Genomic DNA, 16,975 nt, shown 5'->3' with positions numbered 1-16,975 from the left:
CCAGGGGAAAAGGGGGGGACGAAGGATGCCCGCCATCGTGTCTGGTTCTGCTTTAGACATTCATCCTCTCTGTCTCCAAGGATCATAACTCGTGTTAGAGGCAGGTTTTATGGTTTATGACTGGAAAATAAAATGCTCCGCGCTTCCTGCAGGCGAAGTGATGATTTATAAGTATGAATGATAAAGTGAGCGCCCGTCTGACAGTGTGTGGATGTGTGAGGGCTGCTGAGGATCCAGACATGTCCGACATGTGGATGCGAGTGTGGTCGTATAGCGAGTGTGGTCACCGCAGTGTGGTTATATACGTTGGAACACAGCGCAGAGGGAAAAGTTGTGTCTCAGTAGTAGGTATCGCTACCTGACATCATCATCTCACATAATTAGCACAGTGTCCACATCCTTCTCCAGTGACCAAGGATTATTTCATGTGGTTCGCGACTGGAACAGAAACCCTAACCAGAGAATTTAACCAAGAGCATAAATACCCCCAGGCTCTGCTGTCTGCAGACATGGTTACTCACTTCGACGGCTCCTCTCCAAAAGGCCAATCAGATATGTTTATTGTTATCTTCTGCCTAAATTTGGGTCTGATTATTTAAATACATAGAAAAATGTCTTGATCACCTGGCTCCAAGCTCAAACAGTCCACAGTGGAAGCCATGGCAGCCTTGTCCCAGCAACTGATGTAAGACAGGGGCCCGTGAACGCCAAAAAATCCCTCTGGTGAGGTCGTCAGTCTTGCGCCGTAACCACAGGCGCGCGCCAGGCAGATCAATAATCCCCATCAACCTTCACCACAAGTCAGTCAAAGCTCTGAGGGCAGGCCAGGAGAGGAGGTTTGGGGGACCTGCTGAGAATTTGATACTCTCTAAGATGCTCCCTGTCTCAGAGTGGATGGAAGAGATGAGTCGTCTTCGGCAGCCATGTTGCTCTTTTTATTCTTTTTCTTTTTTTTTTAAACAGGATCTCCTGTTATGACATGTTCCTGCGCTCTGATTAGAAACTTCCTTCTCAGCCCTCACCTTCTAAACGGGCTGATGCAGATGGCACACGTCAGACCTTTAAGAGTCTACTTAATGTAAGAAAACAAAGGTGGAAAAAAACAAACAAAAAAAACATTGATTCTGTTCCTCGCAAAATAAGCTATGAAAAAACAGACTGTCTAATTCATGCCTTTCTGTGTCATCACTCCAGTCACAGAGCTCAGCATCTATATTTCTCAAAAATAAATATCTGAAAGTCATTTTACAAAACTTACCACTGGTCTGAAGGCACAACCACAAGTCAAGGGTTCAATTTTAAAATAGTTCATATAATTAATATATATATATATATAAATATTAAAGGAACAATTTTTTTATGAAAAGTGAGGAAACTTGTTTGTTGGACAAACTTTGGTTTGTGGCTTTATTTCAAGTTTTAGATATTTACTTTTCAGAAACATGGACGCTTAGCCCTGTGGTTTGAACTTAATAACAAACCATAGTGCCATGAGCCAAATATAAAATAATTTTTTATAAAACAGCAGTTTCTCAAACAGTTACTTAGGCAGGCTCCAAATATGAGTCAATTCTCTCAGGCTCCCAGGTTAAAATCCCCAACTTAACAAAAATGAAAATGTTAAGGCTTAAATATTGACTATCAGTTGTTACAGGTTTGGTTGCTTTAATCATCGACCTCTCTAAACACTTTCCTTCTTAATTTATGGACTCAGGAACTCGTTTTGGGCTAAACTGAGTTTTAAAAAATAAGTCTATTTTGTAAATCTTGTTCATGCCACGTTTCAAAGTGGTCTATTGTCTCTGGTAAGAAATTAGCTATCGAGCTGTCTATTACTATTAGCCATGTCTCGTCATGTTTTGGGTTTTTTGGGGTGGGGGTTAGCCAAGATGACTGCAACACTCATCTTGAGGCTTCAGAACTGAATTTCAGAAACAAATGGGTGACGTCTATCTTTTGTAATGCCTGTGGCTTTGACTCACAGGCGGATACAGCCTGTGGTTGCTAGCTAGCTTTTACTCTTCACTTGTGCTAATTCCAGTCGCTGAACTGGACCTCTGCTGGAGCATTTCCCCTTTTGTAGCATTTTTAAAACATTTATCTGACAGTGAATATTACTCGGTGCGCTGTGATTGTTCTAACAGACCATTCCAGAAGCCTACGTGCCAGTTTTGGTGAGTGAAATTCTGGTATTTTATTTTTATGTCACTTAGCATTAATTAGCCAACTTGCTAACTAAACCAGCTAATGTTACTTAAGATATTGCGCACTCTTGCCGAAGTATGCCACTTTTGTCTCAAAAAAACAAACAATAACATGGCAGTTGACCAATTCCACCAAATTTGGTAATATTAAACTTATAATAATAATAATAATAATAAGCAAAATTGTTGAAGATAATACAACAGATGAATTGCAACAGATGAATTGCAACAAATGTATTGCACTTTAGCAAAAAAAAGCAGGACAGGAGAAAGAAAAACTAAACTTAACCTCAGCCTGAAACATATATGTCTGTCTCCCAGGTGCAATGTCTTTAGCAGCGGCTGAATTTGACGTGTTCTTGCACAGGGGCCTATATGGCAGTATTTCTTAAACTATGGGTCTGGCCCTTAATTGGATCACAGGTCTGTTTCTGGTAGGTCCTCACACGTCAAGCACACCCGTTTGTTTTAATCAGCTCAGGTCTCAAAGCAAGACTCAATTTACAAAATTTATGCCTGAGCTGAAAAGGTTTACTAAACCTGGCTATAAAAGTGCACTGTGTGTGAGTCCCCTGTCAGCCTATACGGACTCCTGCGCTATGGTGGCCAAGCCAAGGCCAGCGACTGGTAGATCCACTGGGAATGTAATAACAGATTAATGTGGCATGCCAGGCCCCATGACCAGACGTGTTTGACGCTAATGCTCCACTGTATATTATCCAGCTTGCAGAAATGTTGGATGTGAGCGATGGGATCCAAGGACAGGGATGTTTAGGTACTAATTACCAAACAGCAAGGCACAAGTCTCGCTCCATATTTCCTTACTCCTGTGGAAACACTAGGCAGGCTCCATTTATTTTCTTTGACTGTTGTTTCTGGCAAGGCCGCGTCTCAGTAAACACCACTCGCCCACCATTGTAAATCCGACAGGCGCAGATCTTTCAAGTTAGACTCCTTTGAGGAAAAATGGAGACAGATCGGATGGCGGCGCTCGGGTTTTCCGTCTTAATGAGAGAGTGGAGAAGAGGGATGGCGTTTGATCCCTGGCATGGAAGCCTCTATTTAAGCCTGTCAACGGTCATCACTCTCTCTCCCCCCTTCTTTCTTTCTCTGTTATGGATAGAGAAACAGACCTGCACCACTGGATTTGATCAACTCAGTACTGCACACTTTAACCCTTTTTCAGAACCAGGATCCAGTCTCCCCTCCAGCACCTTCACTATCACCCAGAGAGACTTGCTCAGCCTTCCCCTTCCTGACAACCTGCAAGCGTGGATGTTGATTGATCACCTTAGCTGGAAAAGAAAAGAAAAGGCAGAAGCAGATCTGTGAAAATATTATTTTATTTGTAGAGCTTTGCAATGAGAAAGCCTCTCAGTCATCATGCTCCAGTTTCATATCATGTGTTTGTCCAAACCACACAAGAGCCTTATGGTTCTTCAAGGAAGTCGCGCTATAGTTGCAAGCCCGACAGCAAGCCAAAGACGATAAGCCCAGAGACAAATCTCTCTGTCCTCTGCTAGACAATGAAACTTTTGAACTTTAACTTTTAGGCTGCGGATGTTGATGAAGTCCTCAGAGAGGAGGAAATGTCTTTCTGATGAAGGGCTGGAGGGCAGGGCTCCTGACCATCGCGGACCTGGCCTGGAAGACGCTTTTCATCGCAGCACTAATGGCTCAAGCTAATCAGGCCTGATTGGGGCTGCTAAATAAATACTCTCTCCATTTATAATATCATGCGTAACTTAAGACAAAATCAATACTCTAGACTGAACACTAATAGCTTGAGGCAAAACAAACGTCCCAGCTCTGGCTGCAATACATTTTTCAGAATGAATCCATCAGTGACATTGGCATGGATTTCTCATACTTCCAAATAAAGGCACGTATCTGTGGAGTTTTCATATTTCCGAAGGCTCAGAATTGGTTTGAAACACATTCACGCATGCAAGCAGTTCAGAAACAAGCTTTGTTCTAAACTTTTAATGCCCTTATTAGGTACATTTGTTCTTTTTATCGAGCATATATTTGAATAATATATATATTTTTTGCCTTTACATCAAATTTTCAGAAGCATTAGAAAATAAAAAGAAAAGAAAAACTACAGCAACACTCACAGTAATGAACTGAAAATGAAACTGCAGAGTGGAACAGTCATATTCAGCAAACAATTAGCATCAGTCATCAATCATAGATGAATCAAGGTGTCTCCCCAGGAGCCAGAGCCCGATAATAAACACTGGAGTCAGACTAGACTTATGTGGGCTCGGGAATAAATAAAGTGAACGACCTCGACATCAGCAGCTAGTAAAATGTTTGGCCGTGCGGTAGAGTAGGTATGAAAGGGAGCTTTGTGTTATGAGGAATAAATACAGACAGACACAATCACATTTGAGCGAAAAGAGTTATGTCAGAAGTCTCACAGCAGCAACGCTGGAACCTGGCTTTGAAATGCGAATCACGTTAAATGTGTTTGATTTATCTTCTGCTCCACTTCTGCTTTGCCGTGTCTCTGCCGAGGTGATTGAAATACCATACACACTGTGCACCGAATAGCTAAAGTCCATCCACATCTGGAGCTGAAACAAAGACATCGGACTTGTTTATTATGACAGACAAGGATCTCAGGAAGAAGACTCACAAAGGACAGTCGCGTGTTACGTTCATGGGGGATGTTTTCTTTATGATGTGTGTTGCTGGTTTATTTTTCCTTGCGCTCAGGTCAGGCTACTTGGCCAGTCTCCTCGCCACGTCTTTGTAGGCGGTCTCGATCTCAGTGTCAGCAGCGCAGGTGTTGGTGAATTCGTCATGCGTGAAGGCGTTGTTCAGGTAGCGCCACACCCCCGACATTTCCGCCGGGATGTCGTAGTTGCGGTATTTCTTAGCGACAACCTAGGAGAGAATGCAAGGCGATAACTAAACTACCCCCGTTCATTCAGACCCGAGCTGATATCTTCAGCACCCTCCACGAGGTATGTTTTTTGGATAAGGTGTTCCAGTTTGCCATTTTGAAACAAAACTTGTAACATTTATGCTTTTTTTAGCTCATAAATGTAAGAATAATTGCCTTTCAGCAATACTCCTGTGTATCGTCTGTGCTCTGCATCCAAAAGGTAAGTCGGAACCACTTCCACTGCAAAACCAATCAAGCATGAAGTAAATCAGCTCTGCAGGAACAGAACATGCTGGTTGGATTCATTAGATACTTTTCTCCAGTGGTGAGTGCTTATCTGCCTGATATATTAACCCACCTTATATAGGACCTGCTCTTATTAAAAATTGTAGTTTTAGTTTAAAACGAAAAACTTTTAAAGGGACTTTGTGTTCTTACAGTTTGTTGTGTCCTCCTGGACTAAAAGTGGGATTTACCAGTATAACCTTTATCTAAAAATAACTAGACATATGGATACTAAATGCCCCAAATAACAAATTCAAGATTGTTTTCTTTCCTTAATTAGGAAAAGGAAAAACTATTATTTTAAGTCTAAAAATCTGATTTTAAAAATTGTTGCTGTGGAAAAAAAATTAAGAGCAAACTTAACACATCTTGGGCCCAGAGTTGGTTGACATTTTCAATCTTTTCCTTTTTTCCTTTTTACTTTCTTTTCAGATCCTGCTGGTTTCCAGAATAGATTTACTTGTTTTAGTTTAGTTTTTATTAGTTCCAGTGTTAGTTTTAGTCTTTTCTTTTAATTATTCAAGTATTCCTGTGGCACAAAATTGAATACAAATGCAACATTTGTGGAGGGAGTTGGCTCGCAGTCATGTAGACATCCCGAGTCTCATTTGGACTGCAGGCTCCTCAGGCAGGCTGCTGACAGATTTGACCATATTGTTAACGATTTTTGACTGTATATTTTTATTTGACTTCAATTCTTTTTCTTTTTTTTTAAATGCACATTGTTTCAATTAGTTTTCATTTATTTATAGTCTCTAGTTTCTGTTATAATTTAAACTATAATGTATGTTGGCGTTTCGTTTTAGTTAACTGTAATACTGCTTGGGACCTCCCCGGGTGTTACCAGACACCAATTTAAGGCAAACACATCATCATCATCATTATCATCAAGCACATATTAGGTTTATTACCACAGCCTTTATTACTCAAATGCAGCAAAACACTGAATTCATTATCAAAATGGAGTTCAAAATCCATGTACTAAATCTGGTTTTGATATATCAAAGTGTTTCTTTATCACTGACTTTAATAGAGGAACACTTTCTAAAGATCAAACAGCTTGATATGACAACTTCTGTGAATCTTATTGTAGATCGGAAAACTTGTTTGGCCTGTGAAAATGTATGAAACTTTTTAACAAACTCCAATATTGCAGAAACTGACCTCATAAGGTGGTTGGAACTTGGACAAACTGGCGTGTGCTTTAAAAGTTACTTGGAAAAACACACTTCTAACTTCAACAGATAACGGGATCTGGATTGCTCAAGGTACTGATATGAAAATCTCATCTGAGAATAATAAGGGGCCTATTGAAGGACCAGCGCAGCTGTAGAATCACCACCACTAATTACTGCCCCTCAATAATTTTCCTCTCATGCCATATTTCTTTACCTTCACTATGTAGAGTTTGGGCAGGAGGTTGCAGTCTGCCAGAGTGAACTCGTTCCCATCCAGGAAGCATCGGTTGGAGCCCTTCTCCTCCTCCATGCTGTTTGCATCGATCTCATCTGGCAACGGGTTGTTAAGGTAATCATCCAGCTTCTTCAGGGCTCTGGTTAAACCTTTCTCTAGAGCTAAAACGCACAGATACGACACCTTTAAAAGGTGATGGAACACGTGTGGCGCTAACCTCACTAGGTGGCAGCAAAGCAAACGGCATGAGCTCAAGCCTAAAAAGTGGACTCTGCTACGATCTAGTGGAGGATTTTATGAATCACTCCCGCATGCTTTCATCTTGTTCCGTTTCGCATGTACATGTGTGAATGTAAATGGCATGAAATAAGCAGCCCACCAGCGTTGGCTTCTGGTTTGGTGTTCTTGATGTAGGCTGAGAACTTGGCGAAGATGTCGTTTCCAGCTGTATTGGACTCTCTGTGCTTGGCAGCCAGTCTGGGATACCTGAGTGGATGGGGGGACAGGGGCAGGAGAGGCAGTCAGAGACCCAGTCAGACCAAACCATCTGGATAGCATTAACACCTGGGCTGAAACTCAGCTCACACTCCAAACATGTTACACACTCTCACCAAGCTGGCTACTCGCCCCTTAAGCTTCTCACACTGAGGTCGGTTTATAATGTAAAAAACTTTACAGGCAATAAAAGAAAGATTTAGTTAATTTGACATTTTTCTCTGCAAACGCTCACACGCTGACTCTGGTCATTTTTACTGGAATAACAACAACAAGAACCCTCTTAAGCTCTTTTACTAAAATTACCCAAATCAGATTTTGTCAATAAAGCTTTGGATATAGAGTCTTAAAGATTTTGCATTTAGAAATTAAAAGTGCAAAAAAACATACCTGGGACACTTACATTATACTGTATATCAACTCAAAATAGATTTGCAGCAGCTATAAACAGTAATCTCTGTTAACGTCAGCCTTCATCAGATCCAGCACTCTTTTACTGGACTAAAGAGTTTCCTGTTCTTTCAGCAGTGCTGCTGAAGTGAAATAAATCCAGCCAAACCAGGATGTGTGTAGTTGGTGGTATAATCTGATACTCTGTTATAAAAACCCTCTAGTTGAATTACTTTGGAGGACAGAGTGTCTCCTCAAGAAACTCTTCAATCTTGTTGACGTCTGTCTTGACCTCTCCTTCGAAGGTCAGGAAAGGAGGGTGCGTCCCTGGAGCCAGGTTGTGCAGATCTGCCGGCTTCCTGCAGAAGACACACGCAGAGAAAGCAGAATGTCGCGAGGGGCGAAGTTAGCACATTTTGTTTCGTGTTTGCAAACTTAGCTTTCTGTAACCTCACCTCTTGAGGTCGACGGTCGTGACGTTGAACATGACTCCTTTGAGCCAGAGGATCATGAAGAGGCGCTGAGAGAAGGGACAGTTGCCGATGCTTTCTCCATCGCTGCCCGCCTGGAAGCAGACAAGGGATGAAAAGACTTACGACTTGTTTCTCAGTGTTTATAATTCAGCTGTGGGAATCAAGTACATGACCCTTTGGTGACAATGTAGCAACCTTGCTACTAACAAGGATAAGGATAACACTTATCTTAAGCGATAAGTGTTAACTCACTCTTTACCTGATATAGTTGTTCCAATAAGTGGCATATAACATTACATAAGCACACATAAATAGGTCATTGTGACAGATTCATGATAAGGACAGAGTCAAACTAAACCTAGAGTCTGTACGTGTTGTTATCTGGTGTGAATTGCATACTTGTAGCAATCAGAATTATTGTCTAAAGGCCAAAAAAAATGCCCAACATATTTACTTTCCCAAGTGGACCAGTACGCTGAAGGAAACATCCAGTTTCTTTTTTATTATATTAATACATAACAGCTATCAGATATAACCACGTAGAAGAAAAATAACCAGTGCTAATTTCAATAATTATGTAAGACATGACTGGCTAATTATTACCAGTGCACTTAAGTTTAAGTAACAATACTTAACCTTTTACAGTAGGTTCAATAACATCAGTATTTACACAGTCAGTGCAATATAGACTTACTGGATCTCCTTTCCTCTCTTCCTGTATATGCATTTATTACAGGTCATTAACACTGTGTCTTCTCTGTGCTGTAGTCTATGTTTGTGTCTCCCTGTACCTTTCTGCACATGTCTCTGTTTTCTGAAGCTGCATTTTTGCACTTAGTATTTCTCTCTGGATTGTCTGTTATGTTATTCCCAACCGTAACCCACCCATTCGTGCCGCGTGGCTTCAGGCACCTCCTTGAGTCTGGTTGAGTCAGAAGTTTCTTCCTCCCCACTGTCAGTGGGTGTTTGCTCACAGGGGATTGCTGTTTCACACCCTAATATTTTTAATGAGATGGTCTTGAGATGGCCACTGATGTGAAATGGAACTATTCATGGCAAATTAATTGAATGAACTGGATGAATTTAAAGTTGCTTATTTTACAGGTGCTGACCATACGAGTGCAACAACAGTGCCCAAGGTTGTTGATTTTTGACAGTGCACTTGTGCTTTGATCAAAAAGCTCTGAGAGAAGGTCCTTAAAAGTTAAAAACCTGGCCTGATTTACTTTTGGCCATTCTCACATTCAAGTTCATGTTCTCAGCCACGTGTGCTATTTGTAGTTTGCTCCCTGGAAGTCCCCTCCTGACCACTTAAACTGTGTGCTCTGCAGTTTCACCGCAGACCTCAAATCAACTTCTGTCTCAAACTGGCGCAAAACATGTTTGGAGGATGAACTGTTGGGCTTGTCAGCAAGTTATCTCATGGCTGCTCAAAGTGCACAGAAAGCACAGGAAATTTTCTGTCTGCTAGGGCACAATTTTCTTGGACAACACACCAGACTGAGCTACCTACCGCTTTGCTCACTTCCTGTAAATTAAGATCAAGCTGAATAATCACTGTTTCGACACACTAGAAGAGATTCGATGTGCAGTGCTGAGGCACAAGTGCACGGGGAGCCTGATGAAAACTTCTGCATTGTAATCTATAAATAGCAGCCATGCAGATAGCAGCAGCACAGAGGTGTATGAGAAGATGATACTGAACAAACAAGTTAAAATGGGCATAATGACCAGAACTGAGATGTGTGCCAGGATGCCATCATCTACCCGTACAGAGAAATGGAGGAGGTTTATGTGGTCCTAACGCACCTGATTCACAAGATCTGCCCTCCTGTGCCTCCCGTGCACATCCTGAAAATGAGAATCAGGTGGAAGCATCTCTGTTTTGACCCACTGGGGGGGATCCAGCATGAAAAGTAGACACACGAATGCAAGAGGACTTCCACCAAAAGATCTAAAAAATAGCAGGGCACGTTGTCCTGATATGGGAGAGAATGTGCTGTCGAACATGAGCTAGGCCACATTTAAATCAGGTAACAGGTTTGATTTTATTCACCTGTTCACTGCTTTTCTATTTAAATGTTGTATTTTCATTTATTTATTTATTTATTTTCTGATGATGACAAAGCTACACAGAATCACTTCCTTCCTGTCATATGCTTGTGTACATGCACTGATATTATGTGTCGGCATGCACGGATACTCAGAGGAGCACAAACAGTGACATCTGATCCAGTGAACCTTTTGAATTATACATGGTGATTCTGATAAGCTGGTTCATTGGCCCCTGGGGCACAGACAGCAGCGTTCGACCTGCAGGCCTGCAGTCGCACACAAGCCCACAACACATAACAAATATGTGAGTGCAATGACGTCCTGGTCATTGACCACATTAAAGTTATTAGAACGGCAGATGAACTTCATTGCATGCTATTTCACTATTTATGTCACTAAAACCTTTGAATGGCCAGTATAACAAATAATTGGACACGCCATCAACCCTTTCAAAAAAATAAGTTACTGCAAAGATGTCAAAAAATATTTTGACATTCACCACACACGTCCATCATCAGTAAACAGCTCCTAGCAAAGACCAGAAATAAAAGGGCCGTCAGGCTCAAAGTAGCTGAGCCAACTGTATGGACGCCAGCCATTGATGCTCTCAGTGCTGTCTGTGTATTGTTATGGCCAGGCTCAGTCGCATGGTGGTAACACAATACACTGGCCTCAAATAATAGCCAATCAACATCTAGAACACAGAGCACAAAAGCTGCCACACACAGCTAGACCACTAGGCCCGAGGAACGTGAGAGCATGGAGCTGCTGAGTGATCAGATGATGACTGTTGGGGGCTCTCACGTCATACGATCCATCACATGCTGTGTTATGCTATAACTATAACTGGGTTTTGGTGTCCTTAGTTTGCCTAAGCCTGCATTTTAACAAAGAATTCATAAATGGGGTTCTGACATATTAACTGAAAACATTGATACTACAGTCATTCACAGCATAATACTGTTATTTCTAAAGGCGTATGAAGATTAAAACTGCTAAGATTGATCCCTCTAGTGCACATAAGACTCTTATAACCCCCGATAGTCACCGTTTATAGGCTAATTCCTGTATGTGGGGTGGAGCATGATAGTTCTCCGGCCATCAGATCCATCTAGATCGTAGCATGATGAATAAATTATTATATTAGGATTGTAGTCACTCTTTATATATATTAATAGAATTTGTGTTTCATTAAGATTTATTGAAAGAAAATGACAGTTTAGAAACTAAATCAAAGATAAAGGCCTAAAAGTTAATTAGTTGACCTCAGGGGTGCCTGCAGAAAGTCAGACTTCTCACCAGCTAATTAGAACTGTGCATCCAGGCAGCACGTTAGCTTTTCCACCTGCCTCAGGTGTATTCATCTGCCTGTGTGATTCCTCAGGGGAACTGAAGTAAACCTTTTTATAGAGAACAAAACACCACTGCTGTGTCCACTGACGGTACCACCTTCAAACTGTTATCATTTTTTTTTCCACTTTATTATTACCTGTTTCAAAGTTTCCATTATTAACCCTACCTACATGCTCTCTTATATAAAACATCTCTTAAGAAAGGTCCTTGAACAAGCAAGCCTCACTACTTGGTAGCAGTCTTGAAATTCTTCCAGAGATCTATTTGGGTAGTTGTGTGGGTTAACATTCATTTTCATTGGTTACTGGAACAAAGAAACTTCAGGTATAGCATTACAAGTCAAGTCTTTAAAAGGTACTTTAAAAGTTTGCCCCCAAAAAACAAAGATCATAAAAATTGTTCATCCCCTGGAAGTCATGTTTCTACCAGCATCTTTGCTGCTGCTGAATACTGCAGATTTCAACTCAGGAATGCAATGTCTGTTCTACGTCTGAGACATTAGACAGGTTCTCGAAACGGATTGCATAACGCAGTCCTTCCTGAAAAAGTGTGGACTGAAGTAACAGTACCACTGCATGGCCTGATGTGAGCTTCTCACCATCAACAAGCAGCTTCGGTATCACTGTCACAACCATCCTGGGTCGGGGTGCTTGCTGGTGCTGCTGTAACTCTACCTCCGCTATTGGGTTACGCAACTGCTCATAACACACAGCGATGCTCATTTGAAAAATTCAGGCAATACTTGGTCCCTCAAATGTTATCAAAACCTCACTGCAGTCATAGTTTTGTGTCTATCTTACCTTTACAAAAAGTTCAATATCAGGGTCTCTGTCTTCATCAGACATGATTCCTTTTTCTTTTACTTTTTTAAAACTATGTGTCCTTTTTTATTTCCTTGGAGCTCTACATCTTCTGGAAAGACAAAAAAAATGGAGGAGAAGCTTTTATCTTCTCTGAGGTTATCCTCTCTCCACACCTAAGGAAGTTCTGTTCCCTTCACCTTCACCACCGTTTGCAGCTGTAAAGGCAGTTTTCTGCTCCGTTTGTGTCTCCTGGGTGAGGCTGAAAGTCGGTCCAGGTGATAGTCACAGCCCTGTGCTCTGATTTAGACACAGATGGAGGGCAGCATTAGATCTCACTGACACAAAGTGGAAAACAGGTGTCAGTCTATAGCAGAGGGGGTGGAGCCCCGTGTCTCTCTTCCCACCACTGCAACCAAACCTGACATCAAAATCGCATCACAGCCAGCACTTACTCCCTTGTCTCTCTGTCCCACAGCTCACACATTCTTATTTTTCAATATTTTCCACTATTACATGTTTTATCGTATTATTTTTTGCCAAACTGATGAAACACTTCCTGAACACCCAAACCATCAATAATATATTCTCCCCATCTGACAACATTGCCAAAAACGGGACGCTATTTGTGTCACTTTGAGTTTCTGAGGCTGTCGGTCCATCAGTTACTGAGTAGTGGTGCAGCAGCATTTATATTTAATTCATGTTCACATGTGTTTGACTCTGGCAGGTTATATTTGATCACCAGCAGCAGACTGGAGAAGATTCCTCTCTAAATTATTGATGCACGGCTGCGGTTTTAAGGCAAAAATTAGCATTTGTTTGCAGAAAGAGGCCACAAAAATAATTTTTTTAAAAAGCAGGTACATTTGACACATGGAAACTGAGTAGTGTGTGTCTGTGTGTGTGTGGCTTATGTGCGATAGATCCGAGAAAGAAAGTTTGATGAAAACAGCAAAGAGGAGACAGATGGCTCGGCTGGAGAGAAACGTTTTAACTGTTTCTATTTATAGAGCAGCTCCCTCTCCTGGCTGGCATACCAACTTGCAGCACAAACCAATTAAAGGCGAGCTGCAGAGGAAGAAGGTGCTCATTATCAGAGTTCAGGATGGAAAATCTTGAACAGTGTCTGAATGTGTTATTTTAGGTCTTAGTTAGTTTATTTGCAAAGTTACTGAGTGAACAGCACCAAAATGAGGGAAGACTTTCCATAATGATGAGCTGAAGATACCAAAAATATGTCAAACTGGATTTATATTCATTTTAAAAAAGAATAATAATAATAAAGTCTAGATGAGAAGATTGTTTCAAATTTCCACCATCGAGACTCGTATCCACCTGTAGCTTGTAATTCTTTCAGCAAATGGACTTAAAAATGGACAAAGGAGGTTAGTGCTGAATCACACTAACTGTTTCCCCTTTTTTCCAGCCTTACGTTTAGTGTGTGGTCGCGGAAACTGTATAGTTCTTAATCTAACTTTTGCTAAAACAGTGAGTAAAAGTATCGACCAGAATGTCTTCTTTTCTTGTCATGGATTTCTAAATCAGTAATCTAAATCAATAATAATGGGACCATTAGTGGTTTCTAAGATATGGCCTTGGCGTTTCGATCCTTTTGAAACAAAGGGAAGTTCAAATCAGTGACTCGCTGGGCTAATCATTCACCATAAACATCAAACGGTTACAGAGAATTGTCTCTTTCCGGAACTGAGGTGACGGGGAGTGTGTGAACAGTGTATACGCACACACTGGCCAGATGTGTTAATCGAGCCAGAACTGCTGAAGAGTCTTGGACAGTTACAGTTAAAAGAGCTCGTGAAAAGGTCTTATCGCACAAAAACAGTGACAGAGCCAGTAAAAGTGCACGTTAGCGATACTGTTGATAGCCTAGGGCAGCCCACTTTATCTGAGAGGACTGTGGAGGTTTCATTTTAAATTTTCCCCTCAGAGACGTGACCTCATAACTCACCTTCCTACTTTTATGGTGGAGCTCGTGTTAAGTTTATGATCATTGTTGATGATTAAACTGTTGGGAAACGCACCCACGGAAAGACACATAAAGGATAGAGGGTGGGGTGTTTTTCTTGAAGGGGCTGAGGATGTTATCACGTCTGTCGTCTTCTACGGCCTTCGGGGTGAACTATGCTGCATATTTATCATAATTGTGATATAATATAGTTTTGTACACTGAGTGTGTTAAATGTGTAGACTACGATGAGCTTTCAGATCCTGCCAATGTCGTTTCAGCTCACCGAGGAAGGAGCAGCTCAGACAAAAACCGTGCACTCTGAACTAGTCAGAATTTTTTTTTGTAGTGTTTATGAAATGTGGTTTTTTTAAAAGACAAAACATTATTATTCTTGAAAAGCTGTCTGGTGTTTTCTATTCTTGTCATAATCACCTTTTTGGTTTTATGGTGGAGTAAACAGGGAAAACGGAAACAGGAAACGTGTGGGCGAGGAAGATTATGACATGTAACACAGCTGGAATCAAACTCATCTGTGTTGATAGCATTCACCATCTTACCCAACAATGCTTCACACTACAGGGAGACCTGGCAATTTTAAAATAAAAAAAAATAAAAAAAACCTGTTGTCATTACCCATTTCATGACTTTCAGCGACTTGATGCCAGCAGCCTAATCAGCAAAGTGACCCCTGCATTAACTGATAGTACACTCACCAGAGCAGGTATCACAAAAAAGCAACAAAACACACAGACGGATTTGCTCAAGCGTAGCGTTCACCCCTGGTTCCTGTGACCTTAAAGCGAACAAGTTAATTATTACAGCAGAGTGCCTCTGGATTAAAGTCACACACAAAGATTTGGATACAAAGAAATCACTGCTTATGCACTATTTTTTAAAAACATGCATTTATACTTCTAAATATACACAGCTTAGGAACACTTAAATTTAAATATAACTATTTAGACTTAACTAGTAACCACATGGAAGCCTAATGATGTGAATTATAATTTCTATAATGATTATATTTAAACCCTTTATAATAATATAATATAATATAATATAATATAATATAATATGCACAGGAGCAAATGATGGGAGTCTGTTTATTTTCATAGAACTCCTTCCTGGCTTCACAAAGATGTCTCATCAACAGGATGCGCTACTTGGCCTCAGAGCCTTCTTTTGCGCAAGGAAGTGAAATTCCACGCACCTGAAGGCTCATGCTGAACCCTGAGGTTGTGTTCTGTTGATGCATAACCTGGATCAACCCTGCAGAGCCCTTTTTATATAGTATAGTATATGTCTCACCTTAATGTACAGGGCGATGTTAGGTTGGTTGGGATCAGCTGGCGCAGAGCTGCTTTCATCCAAAGTGACACTTTCCAGAGTTTTAAGTGTGTAGTCGACAGACTCCTGCGGCTCGGGGTCAGTTTTAGGGCGGCTGTAGGCCATCATCATCCCATCCTCGGCGTTATCCTCTTCCTGGATCTTCCTCTGAAACGGCGGGTCGTCGCAAGGATCTCCGGGTGAGGCGGATGAATCTGAGGAGGAGGATGAGCGCCTGGATCCGTTGTGCGCCTCGCCGCTCACCTCCTGCACCTGTGCCTCCACTTTTTCCTTTCTCGTTTTAGCGTCCTCGTCGTCGCTGGATGAAGAAGAGGAGTCGCTGTGTTTGCCTCCTTCCCTGATCTCCATGTAATCCGGGGAGCTGCGGTCTTCCTCCCGAGACGACCTGTGGACCAGCACCTCGCTGTACAGCTGCTCCCTCGCCTCACCCGGGTTCTCATACTTGGGCTCAACGCGATCGCGTCCTGCGGGAACATCATCGTGATCTAGTGTTTCGTAGATGTTGTCCATCTCTGGCAGCAGACCTTGAAGTTGAAAGTGGAGGAGTAGTGCTGGAGTGGTCAGTGTTTTCTCACCGTGCGCCTGCCTCTGACTCACTGACTGAGCGCACTGAGCAAATTCCAGTGATAACTTATAAAAGACCTTTGATCCTGCAAGTTAACGAGTGGATAGCGTAAAAGCTGAGGACTGTGCCCCTTCAAGGATATTCCGGTTTTAAATGTGATGGCTTGCAAGGGCAGAGAGCAGCGTGTTTAAATCAGAACACGCTGACTTCAATTAAGTCTTAAAAATGTGCCCTGCCTATTTACTCCCGTCATTACCGAGCTGCTGATGTGTTTTCTCACAATTCTGCATTTTCACCTTTTTGTATTTTCCATTTTCCTTTAAGATTCTACTAATTCTACTAACTGTGCTCACCTGTATTTAACTGCATTTTTACAGGTTTCAGTCATTTAACTGTGGCAGTATTTGTATTGTACAAACAGAAACAACCAAACTGCTCGAAACTAATATTTAAAAACATATAAAACTCTCTGGGACCTTTGTAATGTTGATAAGCTGTAGGGCCCTTGTGCATTTTCTAGACTTGCTTATGTAAAATCTGTGTAAATGCACCTTGCCAGGTTTCCTCCACCCTGCGGCTGGCCGTAAGAGAGGGATAGCGGGTACTGTAATGATTATAAGATGACAGAGGTGCAAGCTGTGTTTGTGGCCAGGTAACTTAGAAACACACATCCACTGGATGGGTGCAGAAAATGTGAAAGAGGGCTTAAAATTTCAGACATTTAAATGTATTT

General features: G+C 41.5%; 1 protein-coding gene and 1 long non-coding RNA gene across 2 annotated transcripts; one reads left to right on the top strand and one right to left on the bottom strand.

Moving 5' to 3' along the window:
* Positions 1 to 1,387: 1,387 nt before the first annotated feature.
* LOC112842471 (uncharacterized) lies at positions 1,388 to 6,768 on the top strand. The gene is made up of 3 exons (XR_003214244.1): positions 1,388 to 2,174; positions 2,526 to 5,176; positions 5,279 to 6,768. It is a non-coding gene; the product is annotated as an uncharacterized LOC112842471 (long non-coding RNA).
* Positions 4,639 to 16,301, bottom strand: clic5b (chloride intracellular channel 5b). The gene is made up of 6 exons (XM_003440806.5): positions 15,639 to 16,301; positions 8,136 to 8,245; positions 7,914 to 8,039; positions 7,175 to 7,281; positions 6,775 to 6,956; positions 4,639 to 5,096 (listed from the first exon to the last, which is right to left on the bottom strand). The coding sequence occupies exons 1-6, from the start codon at positions 16,185 to 16,187 to the stop codon at positions 4,932 to 4,934; spliced, it is 1,239 nt and encodes a 412-aa protein (XP_003440854.1). The 5' UTR covers positions 16,188 to 16,301; the 3' UTR covers positions 4,639 to 4,931.
* Positions 16,302 to 16,975: the final 674 nt, after the last annotated feature.

The sequence above is a fragment of the Oreochromis niloticus genome, linkage group LG15, assembly GCF_001858045.2.
Source record: "Oreochromis niloticus isolate F11D_XX linkage group LG15, O_niloticus_UMD_NMBU, whole genome shotgun sequence".
NCBI classification, from domain to species: domain Eukaryota; kingdom Metazoa; phylum Chordata; class Actinopteri; order Cichliformes; family Cichlidae; genus Oreochromis; species Oreochromis niloticus.
The sequence above is the reverse complement of the archived record's forward strand: the minus strand, read 5'-3'. Positions and strand labels throughout refer to the sequence as shown.

Coding starts and splice junctions, on each gene's coding strand:
- clic5b (XM_003440806.5), bottom strand. CDS start 16,187: ATGGACAACATCTACGAAACACTAGATCACGATGATGTTCCCGCAGGA. Junction 6,957..7,174: donor CAAACCAGAAGCCAACGCTG/GTGGGCTGCTTA, acceptor TGTGCGTTTTAG/CTCTAGAGAAAGGTTTAACC. Junction 5,097..6,774: donor CCAAACTCTACATAGTGAAG/GTAAAGAAATAT, acceptor ATTCTCTCCTAG/GTTGTCGCTAAGAAATACCG.